The sequence below is a fragment of the Medicago sativa genome, chromosome 2, assembly GCF_051527215.1.
Source record: "Medicago sativa cultivar Bolivia chromosome 2, Bolivia_mono, whole genome shotgun sequence".
Taxonomy (NCBI): domain Eukaryota; kingdom Viridiplantae; phylum Streptophyta; class Magnoliopsida; order Fabales; family Fabaceae; genus Medicago; species Medicago sativa.
Window position 1 is genome coordinate 68,305,380 of NC_140750.1, and position 23,426 is coordinate 68,328,805.

The 23,426-nt window shown below is 33.3% G+C and overlaps 2 protein-coding genes and 1 long non-coding RNA gene across 4 annotated transcripts; 1 reads left to right on the forward strand and 2 right to left on the reverse strand.

Moving 5' to 3' along the window:
- Positions 1-138: 138 nt before the first annotated feature.
- LOC146950050 (F-box/FBD/LRR-repeat protein At4g26340-like) lies at positions 139-4,568 on the reverse strand. Its single transcript, XM_085746023.1, has 5 exons — positions 3,958-4,568; positions 2,077-2,527; positions 1,843-1,992; positions 1,451-1,753; positions 139-458 (listed from the first exon to the last, which is right to left on the reverse strand). The coding sequence occupies exons 1-4, from the start codon at positions 4,461-4,463 to the stop codon at positions 1,472-1,474; spliced, it is 1,389 nt and encodes a 462-aa protein (XP_085602149.1). The 5' UTR covers positions 4,464-4,568; the 3' UTR covers positions 139-458; positions 1,451-1,471.
- On the reverse strand, positions 2,389-23,138 carry LOC146950051 (TMV resistance protein N-like). 2 transcript variants are annotated; one of them, XM_085746021.1, is made up of 8 exons: positions 22,786-23,138; positions 22,549-22,604; positions 20,210-20,783; positions 11,019-12,114; positions 10,111-10,383; positions 8,953-9,825; positions 7,976-8,676; positions 2,389-2,527 (listed from the first exon to the last, which is right to left on the reverse strand). In XM_085746021.1, the coding sequence occupies exons 2-7, from the start codon at positions 22,571-22,573 to the stop codon at positions 8,005-8,007; spliced, it is 3,513 nt and encodes a 1,170-aa protein (XP_085602147.1). In that variant the 5' UTR covers positions 22,574-22,604; positions 22,786-23,138; the 3' UTR covers positions 2,389-2,527; positions 7,976-8,004. The 2 variants fall into 2 exon arrangements, with proteins under 2 accessions (XP_085602147.1, XP_085602148.1); XM_085746022.1 differs by having other exon boundaries at positions 22,782-23,031.
- Positions 17,393-18,812, forward strand: LOC146950052 (uncharacterized). The gene is made up of 3 exons (XR_015027422.1): positions 17,393-17,721; positions 17,799-17,923; positions 18,563-18,812. It is a non-coding gene; the product is annotated as an uncharacterized LOC146950052 (long non-coding RNA).
- Positions 23,139-23,426: the final 288 nt, after the last annotated feature.

A 23,426-nucleotide genomic window follows, 5' to 3' on the forward strand; every position in this document is an offset into this window, starting at 1 on the left:
ATTAAAAAGTTATTGTGCATATCCTGCAAGTACAACTCAGTCGAACATTAAAAAGTAACGTTCCTTGCCATTTCATTTGACATTTGTACCTAGGTCGCATTACTTACTAAATATACCGACACCCGTTCTCACGGATGATTATACTAAATCATGTAGCTTAGCCTTTTCAAAATACGATCAAATATCAAAGTTTGATTTAAACAGTACAAAAGATCATGTGCTTTTACCTAATAGCAATAGTTAGACTTATAAAAATTAGCTTCTACAAAAAAGCAAAGAGCATTTTCAAAGACTAATAGGCCATATTTTTGTATTAGCTATAATTATGACCATACTAATAACATAGTAGTTGCCACTGCCAGAGACTTGTGACTTGCTGAAATGAAAAATCCAAATTAATATGTTATGCGCCGAATGTCGCCTTTTTAGTGAAGTCGGAAGTGACGTCGGAAAGCACACTGCCAAGCATAAAGTGAAAAAAGTTACAAGTTTATTCTGAACAATTAAGTGAAGACAGAATATATAACCAACCAAAATTTGCAAATGCCTAATCGGCACACTACTTTACCCTGCAACATAAATTTACCATTAGTGATTCATGTAATTTCAATCCATAGACATAACTAGGTTTTACAAAGCATTCCATTTAGCACTATGTAACAATTTAAACCAAGACTAAGCAAGTTAACAATGGCAGCAACATATGTAACAAATTTAGTTGGAACTTGGAAGGGAGTTTTTTTCCCTTGTTTCCACAAACTTTGAAACACAAATTACATTTTTCAGTACCAAACTTGCAACAGAGGCTATAGTACTTTGAAATGAAAAACATCATCTACTTGTGTGAATTTTGTACTCAAAATTTGCTAGAATAGGTTGCCATACAACAAAAGCTAAACTGCTGCATAACATTAGCACATCTTGACTTGGTATACTTACTAATTAAGCAAAACTACTTGCTTTATACACACTCTAAGAATCAATGTGTATTTCAGGTTTAAGAGGGGAAAAATATCTCTAAAATCCTAATAAAGTAGATTACACTAATACTACTCGTGCAAAAGAAAATATGGTTCCATAAAATGTATTCAGGGTATCTCTTTTAAGACTTGATCAATGGCAAAAACACCATACTATAATTTCATTTCCCAAATGAAATTCATTAGTACAGATGATGTTTTATCTTATTTTAGATTTTCTAAAGTGCAAACTTGAATATAAAGATCATAAATAATTAGATTATAACAGAAAGACGGTATTTCAATAACAAAAGGTGATGCTAATTCAAAGTATGGGGGTATGAAATTATGCAATTCCATTCCACCACAAATAACAGTTGAAAATGCGGTGACATGCATGTAAAAAGAAGAGAAGGGACGCCTAATTGTGCAGACTAAACATCATCTTTGATTTAGTACGCCGCATAGATAGAGATGGTAAGAGTATGCACCTTAAGGAGAGGAGGTACAAGTCAATCAAACTTAAGTTGGCAGTTGGCAGAGCCCTTTGGTATATCTGAGAATTCTTTTAGAATAAGGTACTTCTCCCACTTCTCCTTTTTGTCCAACGATAAACCAGAAATAAGCATCGTCTTCAAAACAAGTCCATTTCGTAAAACATAGCCAGCAAACTCCATCTCATGCAAACATGCTTGGTATCCTTTGAAGTGAATAAAGTTCAAGTGGGATACGAGACAATTAGGAACATTTTTGCTCTTTTTGGCCAATCCATAGAAAGGTAGTGCAGCTAGACGCTGTAGGCAACATGAGACGACTTAACAAGGATGCAAATGCAAATAAACAACATATGAACACAACAAAGCTTCAATTTAACTTGACAAACCTTGTCGTTCTGAATTATGAGATCTTGAAGCATAGGACATTTCTGAAGTAAGCTCATGAGAAAACTCAAGCTGAATGAGGGAAGAATGACCTCTAGATGAAGCAAATAGTGAAATTCCGAGACATCTATAACAGGGGCAGCAAACAGCCACTGCTTGTACACAGACAACAATAAGTGCTTATGTAATATTAGCATAAAACTACATATAATACAAATAATGAAAACTTAACTCACCTTGGTTGTTGATAAACACAACATTAGATGTTTAATTCTAGAGAGAGCTCGGAGGAGATTGAATAAAGGGTCAACAGATTCATTTTCAGGAGTGGAAAATACATTAAGATATGCTTCTTCCACTTTGTCCAAGTTTCCAACTGTGGCAGCATCGCTGAATGTGATATTGGTGAGGCTAAGATATTTGAGATCTGGTGCGTCTATCTCAAGATAAGCCCCAAAGTTGTTCTCAACGGTGAATTTAAACCTCTTCAAGGAAGGTGGCACACGAAGTCTGGCCAAACGATCGGGAGCAATGGAAAGTTCTAGTGTCTCGAGGATGGGACAGCTTGAGAGTAGGTTATCCATGGAATTCATTTCGACATAACCAATGTCTAGTTGCAGCTTCTTCAATGATGGTAAGCAAAACGTCGAAGAGCGTTCCAACACCAAGTAGATATCACCACAGAGACTGGGATACATAGGCACATTACATAATTGTTATGTTATGTTAGGTTATCATCATGGATCACATCATATCACATGTAACTTAAAGGGAAATGCTAACAAGTGCCCTAAATACGTCCTAATACACTAGTTAAGAAGATAAAAATAAACTTTATCTTGGGAATAATGCATTCAACACCTTGAAACTTTATAAATTGATTTTTTCTACATAAAACTTATCATTTATTTCCTTTTTTAACTTCTTAAGAAGTGGTATGACCCTAAAGCATCCATAATGGTGGTTGTTTCACCTACTTAGCACCGAGCTAAATAGGGACCTTACTGTGAAATGGAAATATTGGGTGTGTTGCCCATGGAATGGAAGGACACTCTCTTCATTTTATGAAGACTCCATTTAATAAATTTTACTACAATAAATGAATATTGTCGAAATGTAATTATATAGAGTTAATTGTATGACCCATTTAGTTAAAAAAAATGGAGGTGTTGGTTGGAGGAATGTGGTACTTATTAGGTAAATGTGAGATCCATTTAGCCACTGGAGCTCCATTGTGGATGCCATAAGTAACCCTAAGGGTGTGTTTGGGAAGAGGGTTTAGGAGGGGAAGGGAGGGGAGGGCTTACATTCCTTTTTTAATTTAAAGACATTATAAAATGATTTTTAAAAAATTGAATTAACAATATGATAAATGATCATATAATACTTCAACAACACTTAATTTATCTTAAAAAGACATTTTACATTGTTCGTAATTTAAAAAATAAAAGTGAGCCCTCCCCTCCCTTCCCCTCCTAAACCCTCTTCCCAAACACACCCTAAATGTGTGAATAGTTATCCTTATAATACTCTCTCTTGTCATTTTTATAAGAGACATTTATGTCAACAAACTTTGTTGTATATGATTCAAATTTTGAACCAAATACATCATACATCAACTTTTGTTGACACAAATGTCTCTTATAATAGTTCGAAGAGAGTATTGCTTATGTCTTGTAAGCTCGTTTGATTAAAAAAGACTCGTTTAGTAATTGCCATTCTCTCACGAGCTTAAAGCTTGTTTTTACTAGCTTATAACGATTTTTTATAAGCTAATTCAAGTAGCTTATAGCTTAAAGCTTATCATTATTTATCTCAACTTAACCCCTGAAATATTAATTGAAATTTTTTTTTTTAATTAAAATATATACTTTTTATATCTATAAACTAGTTCAACAGCTAATTTTATCAAACACAACAGGTTCAATCAGCCAGCTTGTCCGCTATCTGCTAGCTTATAGCTGTCAACTATAAGTTCATCCAGCTATTTTTTTTTTTTTTTTTATCAAACAGAGCCTAACCTAAATGTATGGAAATTAACACAACCCAAGTGACTAGTAATTGTATGGTCAAAAAATTTGAAGAAAAAAACATCTGCTACGAAAGATTGGCTTTACCTGAGGGAGACGAGGTTAGTGCAAGTAGCTAAAATAGTGAGAAAGATAGAGAAGACATATTCACGGTCAGTGTAAAACAAAGTAAGATCCAGTTCCTCAAGACAAGACCCAGTTGCGCTGCGGATCCAGGAGTCAATAGAGTTGGAGAAGAAATGGTCAACTTCAGAATGGCCACAAGAAAGACGCATCTTTCGAATATCACGTGACCTACGGATAGATAGCACTGAGTTAACGAAAGCTGCAAATTTTCTGAAGTCATTGTTGTCGTCGTTGTTGTTGTTGATGGTGTGTTTGTTGTATTTATGGTAGAAATCAAAGACTTGGAGATTCTCCCAAAGATGGCGCCACCGGCGAGAGACGAGGGGGATTGTTGTGACGGTGGTTTTGGTTGAGAGGAAGGAGAGTATATGGCAAAGGAGTGAGTCTGGTAGAGTGTTTATGCAGTCGGTGTTGATTTGTTCTGCTTTTCGTCGTCTTTTGAAGGTTTTGAAGGATGAATCGGCCATCGGTGTTTAGCAGATGGAGAGATGAAAAGAGAGGGAATAGGTTTAGACTTTAGGTAGATGGTGAGGTTGGGTACTGGAGAGGCGGAGAGAATTTGGGAAACCGGTAAATGACAGGGGAATGGATGGTCTCCAGTTAACTTTTTCTCCAGAGGAGGAGTAATTAAAAGTAACATTTTTTTACCTTAAATAAACATTTTTTAACCTTAAATAATACTCCTTCTGTTTCAAAATGAGTGTCGCTTTTGCAAAAAATTTGTTTCAAAATGAATGTCATTTTAGGTTTTCAATGCAATAATAACTTTTTCTTTTCAATTGTACCCTTCAATTAATACTATGTTACACTACTTCCAAAGTATTATTTTTTCTTTAATGAAAAACAAACCAATAGTTGATTAGAATAATTTGGTAAAATTACTATGACATTTGACTACTTTATTCCATTCCTTAATTTGTGTGCAATTGGCTAAAGCGACACTTATTTTGAAACGGAGGGAGTAACATTTTAACCCATATCTTATTTTATTTATTATTACCTGACTTTAAGTCGTGAAACAATGACTCACGTAGCTCAATGCAATACAATAATCACCAAGTGTGGACAAAATTATGGAAAATAAAAAGTATTCCAAGACACATCTACTTCTCTTGGAGGATTCTACATGAAAAACTACCAGTAAAAAATGATCTGTTTAAAAGAGGAAAAAGTAGTGATCCATTGTGTGTTCTTTGTGGGAAACATAATGAAACAATTTCACACCTCTTTATGGAGTGTTATTGGCAAAAGCAGATATGGTTTGTTTCCTTTTAAGTGTGGTATTTAATTCGCATGAGTCCAGTTATGTTCCTTTTCAAAAATGGTTAGAAGAAAATATTATTGATGTCGATGAAGATATTATAGACCATGTTCTGGCCTTGTGTTATGAGATATGGTGTGCTAGAAATAAGAAATGTTTTGAGGGGACTAATGATGTGGCTGCCACTATTCAAAAGGCACAAAGATCTATTGAGAATTTTAAGAGGGCTAGTACGGTATTGGTGGAGACACTAAGTGGAGGTCCAATTTTGCCAATATCTGATGTTCATTGGACACCTTCTTTTAGTGATTTCTATAAGCTTAATGTTGACGCACCAGGTCCGATAGAGGGTGATAAGTGGGGTATTGGTGTTGTGGTGAGAGATAATGAAGGTGTTGTCGTTGGTGCTATTTCTTGGCAAGTCTTTTCATTACCAGATTCAGAGGTTGCAGAAGCCTTAGCTATGCCGAAGGGTTTGGAATTTGCAAAAGACATGTTTTTTCTGAATCTTATAGCAGAATCAGATGCTTCTAATGTGGTTTTAGTGTTGAATGTTCACCAACAATCTCCCAACTATGTTGGCTCTATTATTTGAGATTGTATTAGTTTTAAGGGTAATTTTCATAGTTTAAATTTTTTGTATGTTAGACGTGAAGCCAACCAAGCTGCTCATTATTTAGCTAAATATGCTCTTAAGAATATATATTGCATATGGGTCGAAGAAACTCCGCCTTGTATTTCTGCAGTCTTGGTATTTGATTTATTGTCAGACTTTTGTTAATAAAATTGTCTTTAACGTCAAAAAAAAAAAATTTATTACATGACTTTTATATTATTAAATAAATTAAAAATTATTATAAAAAAAATACAATATAAAAAATCTAGATTTTTTTTGACAGAATTCTTCTTTCTTCTCTCTCACATTCAACATTAAATATCTTCTAAAACCCATAAATTCATCGATGTGCATAAGTTGTTATAAATCACATAATTCAAATTGAAGCTTAACTATGTTTTGGTGCGATGAAAGGAACAATCTTTTTGATGGAAATTTTGAAAGCAAAAAATAGACTCAAATGCTTAATTTCTCATCTCTTTCCCTATAAACCCTAATTTTGTGATTGAGATGAAAAAATTGAAAAAGGGTTACATAACGAATTGGTGTAAGGTGAAGTAGCAAAATTGTTTGTTGTCGTTGATGTTGGAATTCAAGATTGAGAGAAGAAGGGAAATGGTTTGTTATTGGTATTGGTTATGAATTTGTTCATGAAGGTGAAGAATTGATGATGAAGATTTGTTTTGATTTTCTTTTAGGTGTTTTTGTTTTTTTAACTAATTGTTAATTTATAAAAAAAAGGCAGGTGGAAAAAAATAAATGGAAAAGAAATCAAAATGCCAAGTAGGCGTAGCACTCCTTAGTTAATACATAGTCAGTGCGTCATGGAAGCATAATTGCACAGTAAATGTCATTAGAGTTTAAAATCAAAGAATCTTTAAATGATGGGAGAATCTCATGGGAGAATCTCAAACTTTTGTGTTTACAGCAAGTAAATCAAGACTTGCTCAAATGACATAGGGAAACATTATTAATTTAACCCTATAATTTACACGGTAAATGCCATTAGAGTTTAAAATCAAAAAATCTTCAAATGACGGGAGAATCTCAAACTTTTGTTTTTACAGCAAGTAAATCAAGACTTGCTCAAATGGCAAAGGGAAACATTATTTAACCCTATAATTTATAACATAACAATATATAAAATTTGGGTCTTACTAAAAAGTGTATTAAGAGTGTTGTTTAAGGAACTCACATAAAAAAAGGCAAATGTTAACATGTGTCCCAAGGGCATATGCTAAGGAATTTTAAATAGAAATAATTGTCTTAACTTTTTAAAGTCAAAATTTTGTTCTTTTCTATGAAAAATTCCTAATTTTAGATTCATTAATTTGTGCCCTTAGAGCACAAGATAGCAAGACCCTAAAAAATATGGGTCATGTTAACTTGTGCACTTAGGGCACAAGATAAGAAACTTAAAATAGAATTAAATAATAAATTTTATATTGAGAAGATAACTTTTGAAACTTTTAAGGTATTGAATGCACAATTTCCAAGAAAAAATTTCCACATTTGGTTTCTTAACTTATGCCTCAAGGGCACAAGTTAACATTTCCCAAAAAATATTTGTCTAGAAAATACAAGTCAAACACGTGTTAAAGTCATAACTGGACAATTTCTAATGCAAAAGTTGCTACTTTTATATGCTTAAATAATGTACTAAGGACACTTATTAGCATTTTCCATAAAATTTTCATAGTTTTTCTCTCCTTGTGAGAATATTTTCCCTTAGAATTTGTTTTGAAAAAACTAACACAATTCAATTCCCCTTCTTGTGTTTTTGTCACCTTCATTTATCTATTATAAGCTTAAATCCGGCATCTATTGCTTGACAACGCCAGCTAATAATCTCTTATCTATTTTCATTCCTTAAAAAAAAATAAAAATCTCCTATCTATCTTCATACTTTTTTTTCTCTTTCGTAACAAAAAATTCAACAACATCAACAGAATAGACCTTTGGATCCGACTTTGAAACAACAAGGTCAACCATATCTATGTATACATAAAAAAAAATTGTGTAAACAAAACACTCATTATGGTGTAGACAAATACGTTAAAATACCAAACAAATGTATAGACCAATGCATTAAAATATATTACCTCTAGGCTTGGCTGATGTTGTGAGATAATTAAAGACCCAGATTATAAAGTTCGATTTCTTTTGACTTGGTTTGAGAATTCTCAATTTCTTCTTTGTTGATAACCGACCAATTGTAGGGAAGCTGGATTTTAGGTCCAGACCGGCTGCTGCTTTCTTGTACACGATCAAAGAAAATAGTGTGAGGATCACCATATGTAAACCAATTCAATACGTCATGAGAAGAACTTGTATCAAGTAATAGAAGTGGTAATCTGTATTCTGTCATGATTAGTTTCTGCAAACCCCATTTCTTTATGATCAAACTAGGACAGGCTTTAAATGTGATATGAGCTCCTGTTTTCGCAAAATGGCAATGGAAACGGGAGATATAGATTAGCCACAGATGTTTGGAGCCATCAACTTTGTCCAGTTTCAAACTAAGTGGCATATCGAAGCGTTCTTCTGTGTGCTCACTTTCAAAAGAAAGATAAAAAGGATGTGGCAATGCCGATGTAAATGAATCTTGTAGAGAAACAGAATTTGCAGGACCATTTTCAAATACCACGCAGAAGACAAAGCCGAACCACACATTCTCTTCACCTTCAGTAGTTACTATCCTTACTATTGAATCCCCATCAAATCGGTACTTGAACCACGGTGGAGTGTCATTCGAATCCCAAGGAACAACAATGTCACAGCTACCCGGAATGCACCTGGGATACTGGTACCAGAAGATAAAAACATATTATTCTAAACATATAATTACCAAAACGGGAAACCATTATAGAATAACTTCTCCATTATGAAACACCATTAATGAGAGTGGGGGGAAAAATATTTATGCTTATGTTATGGAAATGCAACAGGTTCTTTTAAATATATTGCATTATGTATATACAGATCTTCATGAATATTGCACGACTTAGATAAAAATAAAAATAAAACTAAAATATCAAAACTAGAGAATTGAGGAAAGGCAAGCAATGTAGGTACACACCTTATATTGTACTTGTAGCCATGTATAATATCTTTCTAGGAATTGGTTTCCAAGATGTCTAAACAACTTGGGGCAGTCGAAAAAATATACTCCTGACCTATAGTCATGACGAGATCCCGAAGAATCACTTTCTCCCGAAGAATCACTTTTTGTAGGCAGGCAGTTAACAGTTTGAAGGTTGTGACAATGAGATAAGTTTAAATATGCTAGACTTTCAAGAGGATTGATTTCATAAGGTAGTGAATCAAAGCTATTTCCTTGTAGGTTTAGTCTTTCTAAACATTTTAGCTCTCCAATAGCAGCAGGTACTTCATGAAGATCGCAAAAGCTTAGATCCAGAGAAATCAAAGACTCCAAATGAGAATCATGGAAAGTCTGTCCTAGAGGTAGAATTTTAAGTTTCGAGCACCCACATAAATCTAGAGTTCTAAGAGATATCATCCTATTGATGTTATTAGATATTTCAACAAGATTTGTGCAGCCTCTCAAACTCAAGAATGTAAGGTATTTAAGAACCCCAATGGATTCATGAACTATGGATAAACTTGTGCATCTTTCCATATCAAGGTACTCAAGTTTTGATGTCCCAGTAAAATTTGGCGTCTTTTCAAGTTTTGTGCAACCACAAAGGCGTAGAACTCTCAAAGAACTCAAATTTGATACACTGCCAAAGTCGAGGTTCACCAAACTGCTACAGTTTTGCAAACTCAAGAAAGCAAGTTTTGTAAGATGACCAATTGATGAATGGACTTGTAATAAGTTTGTGCATCCTGTAAAATCAAGCCGCTCAAGTATTGAGTTGCGAGAAAACTCTGGGGTCTCTCTAAATTTTTTGGAGTTGCTCAAATCCATCCTTTTCAAACTGGGGAATTCCTATTCAGAGAAAAAGAGTCACCACCGGTCAGCATATTCTTCTAAACTTTGAACTTTATTGATTAATTTTGTTGTGCTTTTTGAGGGACTATTTCAATATTTAACCCTATAACCTTTCAACTTCCCTAATAATTAATTTAGAACATAATTCAGTGACTCTCCTTTTGAAAGAAAAAAATAATTCTTGGTATTATTTCTCTAAACGATAAACTAATGGCCCCTATATTAGCAGTCTTTTTTCTTTAAACCAATTAAAAAAAATGGGAAAAATTAATATTGAAGTACCTTGCATCCTTCCCATAGTCTTTGAATGCTACTATCAGGCATATTCAATTCCACAAGATAATATGGCTCAAAATTTGACGGCAAAGAAGTAAAAGGGTATCCAGGCCACAGAAGATATCGCAGGTTGTTGGAAAGAAAACTGAGATTTCCTGAAAAGTTGTTGTGATACAATATGAGCAGTGCAAGGTTCCTCATATTTGAAAATCCTTCGGCCCTGCATTTAGAGACATTTTCTTTCTGATCTAGAACTATGGCTCTAACATTATTCGTTCCCTGGAAGTAAAAAAAAAAAAAAAACAGACATGGTACGTAAAGAAAGAATACGAAATTACTTGGACTAGAACCTTGTTAGAAACATAAAATTATCTGCACTGCATATATTACATTTTTTATGAAGATATCTTGTTATTATATTTTTTATAATCTTAATGGAAATAAGAAAATCATGGAATCAAAATGTATTTAGGTTGACTGTGAAAATTACATTATAGTAATATGTTTTCTTGAAATTATTAAAACAAGCTTCCAGTTAAGGGATAATGGATATCTTTATGTGAAGGGGTGGTACATCAAGGGTACAAGGCAGAGAAAACTTATCGGCTCAATGAAATTTTGAGCCCCTAGAGAGTGTAATTACATTTACTTCAACTTATTTGACACTTTTCAAGACTCTTACTCATCTCAATCCACTACTTGCTTTTCTTTTCTTTTCTGTTTTTGATTGATGCTCTGCTACTCTCCTAGAATTGAAACATAACTTTGATACTTTATTTTAATATTTTGTTTTATTAAATGAAATCCCAAATTAGCTTCACTAGCATAAAGTGAGCCCAACTTGAAATTTCACTTAACAATGAACATAAGTAGTTTAACACACCCACACATTAATTGGAAATATAATTAGTTACCGTTTCTGTCATCAAGACATGATAGAAATCATTGTATCGCCATAATCTACTCCAAAATCCTGGCTCTTCGAGAAATCCATGCCGAACAATTTTCTTCCCCAGTTCTTGTAACATATCATGCATATGAATCTCCTCGTTTTTTATGGTAATGAGTGATTTTTCGAGGATTCTTTGAATTCCGATGTGAGGGTGCAATCCACAAGCATCTAGAATTCTCTTTACGTAATCTTCCCTCTCCCCTTTAAAGAAACAAGCAATGTGTATAAATATTTCCTTCTCTTCATGTTGTAGTTCGTCAACACTCATTTGAAGCACATCCATAACATCATTGTGTGGATTGTTCCTCAACCTATCCAATGCATCTCTCCATTGGGTAGCATCTCGGGTACACAAGAAAGAACCCACTACTTTAATTGCCAATGGAAGATGTTGTGCATATCCGAGTACCTCAGGAATCAACTCAACACAATTGCTACTTTGGCCTTCATTTTGGAAGACTTTTTTACAAAAAAGTTCATAAGCGTCGTTGCTATTCAACAATGGAACCTCATACACTTCATGTGCTCCAAAAACTTTTAGAATATGCACATCCCTAGTTGTAATGATCATTCTACTCCCTGCGTGAAGAAATTTGGAATCAATCGCCAACTCTTGCACTTGCTTTAATCCTTCAACATTGTCGAGAACTACAAGCACGTTTATGTTGCTTAGTCTATTTCTTAAAATTCCAGATACTTCAGAAGGACTATAGCTCTCTAGATTTTTCTCGTCGAATGCTTGACAAAGGATTTGTTTCTGAATAGCAATAGCACCACCATCTCTATAAATTTTGCTTACATTCTCTATGAAACAACAAGCACCAAACCCACAAGATATTCTATCATACAAGATAGTAGTAAGTGTTGTCTTTCCTATGCCACCCATCCCCCAAACTCCTATAACCCGAAATTCATCATTCTTTGAGTCTAATTTTAAAAGGAATTCCAATGCTTCTACATGAGGTTCAATCCCAACAAGGTCATCAAACCCTGATGATTTATAGCCCAGTGTTTTTATAACCTCCTGAACAATATTTTCAATCACTTCAAATTCTGGCCTGAAAGAGAGGGGGAAGATCAGACACTATATTATTACCTAAGAAAACAACATACGAGTTGGATATGTTAACCAGATTCTATAGAATAACTTATATAGATGCAAAATACATGTAAAGAAAGAAACATTGATCATTCATTAGTATTACATTACTATCAACACGATTTTCACACAAAAAATAAATAAAAGGGTTAGGTATGTTTTTTTATCACTATAAATATTCAAAATTTCAAATTCTTCGTTTTAGTCTTTCTCAACTTTTCTTTCGACTTTTGATCCCCTAAGGGTGTGTTTGGATTGAAGGTTTAGGAGGGGAGGGATCACTTTTATTTTTTAAATTACAAACAATGTAAAATATATTTTTAAAATAAATTAAGTGTTTTTGAAGTATTATATCATCATCAATCATGTTGTTAATTTAATTTTCTAAAAATCATTTTATAATGTCCGTAATTTAAAAAATAAAAGTGAACCCTCATCTCCCTTCCCCTCCTAAACTCTCAATCCAAACACACCCTAAAAGTTTTGTATCACCAATTTTAGTTCATGCTTTTAAGTCAACTATCATTCAAAATTTTGAATGAATTTTTGTAGCAATGTTTAGTATATTATAACAATCTATTTCAAAAAATTAGAATTTTTTAACAAAACATGAATTAAAGATAAATTTTTAAATGGAGAAAACATAAAAATTCACATTTAATTTATCCCTTGTAAAAAAAAATGATGTACTAAACATGAATGCGGAAAAAAAAATCAAAATTTCAAATGATATACATGATTTAACTTAAAAACAAAGACAAAAAATGATGATGCAAAACTTTTGGGGACCAAAAATTGCAGAATTTTTTTAGAGAAACTGAAACGAAAAGTTGAAATATTTTTTTGTGGTGGTCGGGGTTCAAACTCTGGACCTTGCATATATTATGCACTGTCTATACCAACTAAGTTAAGCTCTGAGGACGAAAATGAAATATTTATAAGAACCAAAAACGTATTTAACATAAAATAAAATAATAAAGTTTTTGCATATGACATAATATTATATGCAATTCATATAGTATCAAATATCACAACTGCAACTTCTATTTAAAACCTTGTAGAAAAGTATTGAGAAGTATCTATCTATCTATATATTATATTACTATATATAAATTGGAAGATAGTCATTCAAATCCTATTTCCCAACTTTAATACTCAATTTGTCTATTTTGTCCTCCATTTTTTGTCACCTCATTTCAATTTTGTCCTTCCACAAAGCTCCTCTATCATTAAATTATTGATTGTATGCCTCTCTTCGATTTCAATCCTCTCAATTATTGAATATATATATATATATATATATATATATATATATATATATATATATATATATATATATATATATATATATATATATATATATGTTGCATTACAACTCCTAAATGCACATAATTGTTTTTTATTATTAAATTGTTATTCCCTCTTTTTTCGGTTACTAAATTATTACATCAACCTCTAATCTTTCCCACAACAACACATTGTTTCTCCACCCACTCAACAAAGTGGCATTTGTCCAAGACATTGACCTCTCACTTTGGCAATGTGGGTTTTAGGATTTTTCATGTTGTGATGCCTAAATGTTATAGGTACGAATTCTTTGACCACTTATTGTGTCATGAATCGGTTATTTCTCTCATTTTCTCTATCCCGTTTTTCTATTTTCTTTCCTTCAAATCATGTTATTATTTTATTACTTTGATTATGTCCCCCTCTCTTTTGTACTTTTTTTTTCTATCTATATATTTCAAGGTGTTGCAGATGGAGATCCCTCTGCACCCTTTCTTTTGCTTAAAAAAAAATTTATTACTTTGATTATTATTTTATTACTATTTTCTTCTATTTACTTTTCTATGTCGTGCTATTGAATTTAAAGGTTTTATAATTTGATGTTTGTTTCGGTTATCAATTTTTTTTTACCCTTTTTTTTTTATTCTAATCTAATTGTGTTTCCTTTTTTTACCCTTTTTTTTTTTATTCTAATCTAATTGTGTTTCCACATTTGTTTTTTCTTCATTTTGCCATTATCAATGAGTCGTTTGTCTTCTTCACTAGGTATGATGGTGATTACATTGTTGTAAGAAGTGGTGGATAACATCAAAGTGTTGGCCTGACAATGGTTCTTTGCAAGACAACATCAATTTTGTTTATGTATTTTTAATGGACATGATATCCTTTAAGTTGTATGGTGTGGTAATTTTTCTCCTTCGTTAGGTGTTGGTGGTTTTGCGGTTTGATGTGTTTTGTGGTTCTCGATCATGTAAAAAAAATTGATAGATCCCTTTGTTTGGACATTATGAAACTTATTTCAAAATAATGTTAATCGTATATTTCTACAAAAATATGTTATGTATTATTAACATTATCACTAAAGTATGAATATTATTGCTATAATTTATATTTTTATGAAGTATTTGTGATTTGTACATTTTAAATTCTCATGTATTATTCTTTGTGAGTATGTCACTACCTATTATTGTTTACAACAAAAAAAATTGTTTTAAAAAAATGGACCCATATAAGATAAAGAAAAGAGAATTGTAACGAAAGAGAAATAGTAATAAGGTTAAAGAGTTGACTCATCCATCCAAAGCTTCCCCCTTCAAGATGTAGATCGCTAGCTTGGTGGTGCGACGAGGAGTTCTTTCCTCCGTACCACCGGTTCTCCACGTCGACGTGGTGGATCTTTTTCCAGCTTCCGGCGCGCCGCCGCGGTTTTTGTTGCTGGGTTGGTCCGTCATCTTCGTGCTCAGGTTGTGTTGTTGTTTTCCTTTCGTTTTCTGGGCTGTTTGGTGTTTCTTATTTGTTCTGTGGTGGTTTTGGTGTGCCGGGGTGGTTTTGGCGCCGGCCAGATGTAGATCCAAGAGGTTCAGCTTCTTGCCTTTGTGCAGTCGTCGCCCTCACGGATCTGCTCTTACGCTCTTCGCCGCTGAACATCCTCTCTTTTTGGTGTTGTTCCGTCCATGTGGTTTTGGTTGTGGTGATTGGAGTGTAGGTGGTGATGGGGTGAGGCTGCGGCGGTGGAGGTTGTAATATGGTGGTGGTGATGGGTGCGATGGCGAGGTGTGGTGCGATGACGAGGCAGTGGTGCCGTGTGATGGTGGTAAGGTAGGGATGGATGGGGATGTAGTGGTGGTGTTGTGTGGTGCTTAGTGGTGTTAGTGGGTTTCAGGTGGAGTGTAGGTGGAGGCGGGGTGGTCGGTGGTGGAAACGGATGTGTGGTGTGGAGGGTGCGATGTGTGGTTCTACGTGGTGGGTTTTTGGTTTAGGTGGTGGTGGTGGTGGATTTGTGTGGGAGATAATGAGGTTGTCTTGATGAGTTTTGGTAGGGTGGTCAGGTTTGTTTTGGACTCGGATTAGGTGTCAAAGCGGATGGCGAACAAGAGCTTTTTATGGGGTTGTTTGGTGTTTGTTCAGGTGTGGAGGAGGGCGTTTGTTTGGGGGTGTTTTCTTTTGTAGGTAGTCTGTTATTTGGATCCTCTCTCGTCGTCACTAGCTCCTGAATGTGTTTTTTGGGGTCGTTTAGGTGTTTATGGTGGTTGGAGGAAGTGAGTCATTTTGACCTATTCCTTTTCCTTTGGATCAGGATTTTTTTTTAGATTTTGATGGGCCGTTTGCTCTTGCTTTGAGATCGGGAGTTAAAGTCTAGTTGCAAGTTTTTGATTGGTTATGGTGTCGTCTTCAGTGTATCGGAGATGAGGGGTACCTTGCAGATTTGGTTTTGGAGTTCGGTTGGCCGATCGTTTTGGATTCGTGATCGGAAGCTAGACTCTGACTCAAGTTGGCTGCGTGTTTTATGGTGTTGTCTACGGTGACTCTGGAGTAGAGAGGTGGTGGAATCCAAAGAATCATGTTCAGGTGTCAAATTGTGCTCAGCTGTGGCGTGGAATAGCGGTTGTTTGGTTTGGAGGGATGTTTTCTCTGGGTAGAGGTGAGTAGTGGGTGACGAGTGTTTTTTTGGATTTTGTTTATTTAGATGTTGTTTTTGCGTTGGGGTTTAATTTAGGCGGTGTGTGTTGGTTGTCTTTTATTGGTGTTTTTGGGTGTTCCGTCTATATACGGCGCTTTTGTTTGTAATGTTTCACTGTTGAGTTTTTTCTAGCACACCTTGTGCTTGAAATCTCTCTTTGGGTTTTTAATATATTCCATTTTAGCTTGTTCAAAAAAAAAAGAGTTGACTCATCCTACTAACATAATTCACTAGTATTATTTTTATTTTTGGTTGAATTCATATTGCTCACTATTAGGGTGCGTTTGATTTGCAAAAGGATAGATACTGGACAGAACAGTACAATACAAGTGTCTAAGTTACTGGACAACTTTTCGTACTTTACTGTGTTTGATAAATGGTGCACAGAACAAGCAGTTGTGTACTGTACCTTGTTTGATATGTTAATGTACAGGACAAAATATTACAAAATTGACTATAGTACCCTTTATGATGTGAAATGTTTGATTTGCACTATGTAAAAAACAAAATTTTTGAAACTTTTCAACTATTTTATTTATTATTATATTATAATAATATTATTAAAACACTTGAAAATTATTTAAGCAATATAAATTTATTAATATACAAAGAAAAACTACTTCGTAGGGGTGGACATATACCAAGAAAAACTACATAAAGAAAGACAATTAAAAAATTAAATATAAGAAAAAAAAATACTATATAAAATAAATGAATCAAAAATGACATTTTTTAATTTTTTTTTTTTACACGTGCATAAAACAGGAATAAAACAAAAATCAAAGAAAATATTGTATCAAAGATAAAACATGTCTAGTGTGAGTGAAAATAAAAAATAAATAAAAAAAAGGTTCTTTTGATCTTTGACAAACATGTGATTCTCTATTGAAGGAACACACACCATACACGTTAAGAGCATCCATATTGGTAGAGTCTTTACTATTTAAGACCCGGTATCTAATAGGTACCTCCAATGTGGGAAAAAAATTGAGGGTCTCTTAAGACCCATGGTCTAACTTAAACCCTCAATCTTAAGTGGGCCCCACATAACTTTTGAATAAAATAATCATTATTTGAATTGTTAAAAAATAATAAAAAAGTGATGTGTCAATGTGTGATCCGTTTAAGACCTCAAATGTGAGAGTCTCAATTGTAGATGTTTTCATGAAGACAAAAAATGAATGAAAAATTACAAAAGCACAGTAAACAAACACTTGAAAAAAAATTATTAAACAAAGAAAGAGATGAATGTAGCAGCTATGAGCAGAAGTAGGCATGGCAACAATACCCGTGCCCGTGGGTACCCGCCCATACCCACCCAAAGTTGACGGGTTTTCCCCGCTTTGACTGGGTTTGGGTATGGGTATGGGTTTTACCCGATTCCAAAACACGGGTATGGGACGGGTAACGGGTATATAGGTACCCACCCCGAACCCATACCCATACCCTACCCGAATGTATAAAATTACTTTTTTACCCCTTTTTTTTTTATATAAATAGAAACACAAGTTACAAAACCCTAGATCTAATTTCATTCCTCCACACGACGGCAGTTTTCTGAGTTTCTCCCTCAAGCAGTGCTGCTCACAAACAAAGCTGGTATTTATCAATCCCTTTTTACCTTCATTTCCTTTTTATCTTAATTTATCAATCCCTTTTTATCTTCGTTTATCTAGGTTCAACAGATGATCGGTTGTTCCCTTTCTTCATAAATCCGTTTGTTCAACACAGGATCTCCGTTTGTTCAACACAGGATCTGTTTCTTCATTTATCTGCGTTCAACATGTCCAACACAGGATCGGTTTGTTCCCTTTCTCCATTTTCTGCGTTCAATCCCTGTTATGAATTTTTTGTTCTGAATTTTTTTATGGGTATTTTCTGCTTATTTTCTTCTCGGTTTTTTTCTGCGTATCTTCTGCGTTTGTTCCCTTTTTCTGAATTTTTTTATATGTTCCGATTTGTGGAATCGGTCAGTGATGTTATTGATGATTGAGATTGGATCAGTTGTTTGTGTGTGGTTGGATCTGTTGGATTTGAATGGTTATGGCTTGTAGGTACGGTTTGGTTATTATTTTGTAGTGTTTGTGGTTCGTTTTGATTTATACCCACCACCGACTGTTATTATATAGGTACGGTTTTGTTATGTGAAAAGTTTTGTAATGTAATTATTTTATGCTTGGAATTGGTAATTGTGACTTTTGTGGTGGTTTTGAACTTCTGATTATGGATTGAACTTCCTGGTGTTGAGTGAATTATTTTCTGCTACTATTTTTGAAGCAGTGCCTGATGTTGAGTGAATTGAACTTCCTGGTGTTATATATGTTATACTGCATGTATAGATTGTCATTATTTTAAGCCCGGTTTTACTTGTGTTATTTATCATTACAAACAAAGTGCATAGATAGAGTATTAATGTCACATGTGAATTTGAACTCAACAGGAAATGGACATGGATAATGTTGGTAATTCTCAGGAACTCATCATTTCACAAGAAAGTGCACACCAAATTACTACTGGCCAGAAAGACAGAAGATGTAGGTAGCATCTGGAGAAAGACAGAAGACAACTTTTATGTGGCTATTTATTTTAGCAATTTTAAATTTTGATGAACAATGATGTGGTTTGAATTTGGCTATGTTGTTTTAATATTTTGGATCATAGGTTAATTTTGAACATTGATATTTTGGTTATGTTATTTGTTTTTTTTTTTTTTTTTATGTTATTTGGTTTAATAATTCTCATGTTATAAAAATTGACTTTGATTTTTAAAGGGTTTAAAAAAAACTTTTTTTTTTATTAAAAAAAATTCACTATGGGTACGGGGATGGGGATGGGATCCCCGAACCCATCGGGGACGGGGATGGGAATCAATTTCTCATCCCCGTTGGGTATGGGTAGGGTAACGGGTAAGTTTATGAGAATAGGGTATGGGGATGGGGAAGGCAATACCCGTCCCCACCCGTACCCATTGCCATGCCTAAGCAGAAGCAATCTATCGAAGGGTATCACGTGAGATAAAGCCAAAAATATTAACCAAAGAAATGTAAAAAAAAAAGCACAAAAAATTGTTACCTGACAAACAGAGATGCCACCGCAGTTAATTCAGCAAGTACGACGTGAACATTACTACACCCTCCGGTCACTATTATAAACAAAAAACAACATTTTGGATTCATTCATTTAATGATATATGTGGTCTATAATAAAGACCAAATATATCATTAAATGAATGAATCTAAAATGTTGTTTTTTGCTTATAATAGTGACCGAAGGGTGTATGAAGAAGTGAGAAAGCAAGAAAACTTAATAACCAAGGGATAAAAGCGTATATATAGTTTAGTAATCCGCTGGACAAAAAGTTGTCCCCAACTAAAGTGGTGGACAAAAAAGCGGCTACTTGTCCGGTCCATGGTTATTTATTTTGTGCTGTCCTTTTTTGTTTTAACAAATCAAACGCGGTACAAATATTTTTGTCCTGTCCAGTCCCTATTTTTTAACAAATCAAACGCGGTACAAATATTTTTGTCCTGTCCAGTCCCTATTTTTTAACAAATCAAACGCGGTACAAATATTTACTATTAAATTTGAAACATTTTACTGTTAGCCCTACATTGGTTTGCACACAATCATCTTTCCACCCATTTTAGATGTATTGTAGGTAATAATTGTATCATTATAATTAAAAATTCTTATTCTTTTATATTCGATAAAAAAGTAGAAATTCTTATTCTTATATATATATATATATATATATATATATATATATATATATATATATATATATATATATAATCATTACGAGTAGCATCATTTTTTTGTATCTTAATCCATTTCCAATTTCTTTAGGGATTCGATTCTAATATTTTGGGAGATCATTAGATATTTTTGAGAACTTCTTACTCCAAAAACATAATTATCCCGTGTATCGCACGCGACAAAGATCTAGTTACAAAGTATTAGACTATTATGTAAATATCTCTATAGTTAAGAATATCATTATTGTAAATTGATTAGTATTGATTAGTCATGAATGTATAGGACTAGGCAAACTAAGAATGAGTCAATGAAAGTAACCTGTGACACTTACATGCAGCGGACATCCCAACCAACTAATGCAGTCAAACGGACCATAGCTCTCCTCCATCTCACAACCTTACCTAGATCATGTTTGAATTGTCTTTCGCGTAAAAAAAAGTCGTTTTGGTACACTCCACCTTGTTTTCGTACATCTGATGGGTCGATATCATAGAAAACAGGGAAAACTTTCCGTTGATATTTATCAATACATTTAGAAATAGCAACCATTTCTTCCAAACACCATGTTGACTTGACATAGTTTTCCGAGAAAACAACGATAGAAGTTCTTGAATTTTCAATTGCTTGTAGAAGCTGTGTTGAAAGGGATTGTCCTTTCTCAAGCCTTTTGTCATCTTTAAAGACGAAAAGTCCTTTTTTCGTGAGATGAGCGTAGAGATGATCAACAAAAGAGTTGCGGGTGTCTGGACCTCTAAAACTTATAAACACATCATATCTATAGTTTTGAGTGCAATTGGAATCCATCGAAGAAAATGTATCTCCCTGGCTCGAAACGGAAAAGGAAAAACAATCCAACAGAGCCCTAAACGGTTGCAAGAGCATGGAGCTACAAGAGAGCAACATATCTGTGATATATGAAATGAAAATGAATCACATCAGACCAAATAATAATAATAATAGCAATAATATAAACGAATGACATACAAATTATAGGTTTAAATGTATTTTTAAAACCTTAAGTTTTAAAAAGTTACTTTTCATGAAGATAAAAGGCCAAAATAACATATTTCCTTAATGATAAAGATACAAAAGAGTATATTTCCTTAAAGATAAAAAGTTAAAAGAACTTATTCCCCTAAAAATAAAGGATAAAATTGTTATTTATTTTGTTAGGGGACCAAAATCGCAACTTTTTAAAAGTTAAAGGGTAAAAAATGCTTTTAAACCTAAATTATATGATTTTGATAGTTTTTTTTTTTAGGAAAAGATTTTGATAGTGTTAAAGCAGATTTTCCCACTGTTATTTGAGTATGTTAAAATACAATATAAACATTGTATGTTACACCATGGATATTTACTTTTTATTTTCTACAATTTACACATCTTTTTTTTTTTTTTTTGAAAGAACAATTTACACATCTTTAAAAAGTGCACATAAAAGTTAATGGCTCGATACTTTCCATCAAATTATGTTACACCGAGTATATTTATTTCTATCTCTCTTACTTCTTTTCTACAGCTTACAAGTCTTTAAAAAATGCACATAAAAATCGATGGATCCGTACTTTCCAGTTTCCATCAAATTTTGATCTCAAAATATCATTTATCTCAAAATAATTATTAATGAATCATTAAATCATATAAATAATAGGGTCCTGCAAGAATAGCTTAGTGATATGAGTTGGAACATCGAAAAAGTATCAAAATAATTGGATGTGTTTTTTTTTTTTGACACAATAATTGGATGTGTTTTGGAAGTGTATATTTTAAAATAATTGAAATAACAATATGATATAATACTTTGGGATGTTCAAATCCAAACCGATCCAAATTAAAACCGTAAACCGATTCAAAAAACAAAAATCGCACAAAACCAAATATTATTGGGTGTATTTATATGACATTTTGTGAAAACTGCTCGGATTGGATCAACTTTTAGATTGATTATTTAAAACCAAACCAAACCGAACTGACCGCATACATATAGTTTAGTACATATTTCCATTTTTATAAATATGACATATTATTTTTTTAAGAATAAATATGATATATTATATTAGACTATTATTTTATATCTTTTTAATTCTTTTGATGCTACATAGTAGTTTAATTTAATATATTTTGTTTCCATTTCATATGTTTGAAAGATAATCGACCGATGTTAGTTCGTATTAAAATTGGATCAGATCGAATAATTTTATCTTTGGATTACAAACAAAAAAGAATCTTTGGATATGAGTTTGTGCCTCAAAACTGATCCAAACCGCACCGCAAACACCTCTAATAATGCTTCATTCATTTTTTTTTTTGTGTGTGTTAACCCTCTGATTTTTAGGGTAAGGGGACATTAGTAATCCAGAATTTGGCCGGGTGATTAATAAAATAAAGTTAAAAAATTTCACACCAGGAATCGAACCAAATGATTTTTCATAGAGGAGTTTATTAATCACTTGTCTCCGATCACTTGATTTACTTTCAATCAAGTTTAATTCCTTTTAAACAATATTTTGTAATATCCGTAATAAACAAAAAGAAAAATAAGTCATCTCCTCTCCATTAAGCCCTTCATCTAAACATACCCCAATAATTTCCCCTCCCCTCCATCAAATATATATGGTGGGGGATCAAACCTCATATGTCATGGTATGGTATGAAGTTAATTAATTTTACCTGAAAGATTTGAGTTTGAATCCATCTTCTCCGAATTCCTTGGAGCTAAAACTCACCTGAAAAACTCACCAATGGATGAAAGATTCCATTAATCAGATAGGATGAATGAATCGATTTATTAGAAAGAAAGAAGCATTGAGTGGGTGCTATTTAAGGAAGAGAAATGAACATAGTATATACTATTGCATATTATTAGTGTAAGAAAGAAAGTCAACGATGAGTGTTTCACGTACTAACCACGGTGCCTTCCTCCTTGCAAAATTTTTGGTTCTAGAGGAACGTGAAAACACAAGAGGAAATAGACGAAAAAAGAGCGGAGTAAGTATTAGTATACTTTCTGGTGCACAAGACTAGGAAAGTGGGATGAACTTCCTCTAGTCAATCTTCTTTTATAAATTTTCAAGACTAGATGAATGTGAAAACAGACGAGGATAAAGACGAAAAAGAGCGGAGACTAGGAAAGTTGGATGAACATACTAGCCCATTTTTTTATAAATTTTTCAAGACTAGAGTATAGTTTTTCTATTTTTTGAAAGGTTGAGTATAATTTTTTAGCAACTACGTCTTATAGTACTCTTCCCCTAGGCAAATACCAAAGAAATTAGATTGATTGGCATAATGAGTTCCAACTTGAGATTTTTCATTCGTGTGTGAATTTTCATGTAATTATGGTCATTATGTTTAACTACTAAAAAAGTATTACTTGTAATTTTTTTGAGAGGATGTAATTGAATGTCATTTTTTTTTAAATAGATATGTTATTTGTCATTTTAAAATTCAACAATAGTTTTGATTTCCCTAATAAAAACAATAATTCAGATGATTAATATAATTTAATATTAGTGTAAAGACGACACTTTCCGCTTTGATTAACGAGG

Bases quoted from the DNA above. Each gene is read 5' to 3' on its own strand.
- LOC146950051 (XM_085746021.1), bottom strand. From the start codon at position 22,573: ATGGATTCAAACTCAAATCTTTCAG. The intron at 10,384-11,018 runs GTAACTAATTAT...TTTTACTTCCAG, and splicing joins ATGTCTTGATGACAGAAACG to GGAACGAATAATGTTAGAGC. The intron at 8,677-8,952 runs GTGTGTACCTAC...TTCTGGTACCAG, and splicing joins GGCTACAAGTACAATATAAG to TATCCCAGGTGCATTCCGGG.
- LOC146950050 (XM_085746023.1), bottom strand. From the start codon at position 4,463: ATGGCCGATTCATCCTTCAAAACCTTCAAAAGACGACGAAAAGCAGAA. The intron at 1,993-2,076 runs GTGAGTTAAGTT...GTGTACAAGCAG, and splicing joins TGTGTTTATCAACAACCAAG to TGGCTGTTTGCTGCCCCTGT. The intron at 1,754-1,842 runs GTTTGTCAAGTT...TGTTGCCTACAG, and splicing joins TCATAATTCAGAACGACAAG to CGTCTAGCTGCACTACCTTT.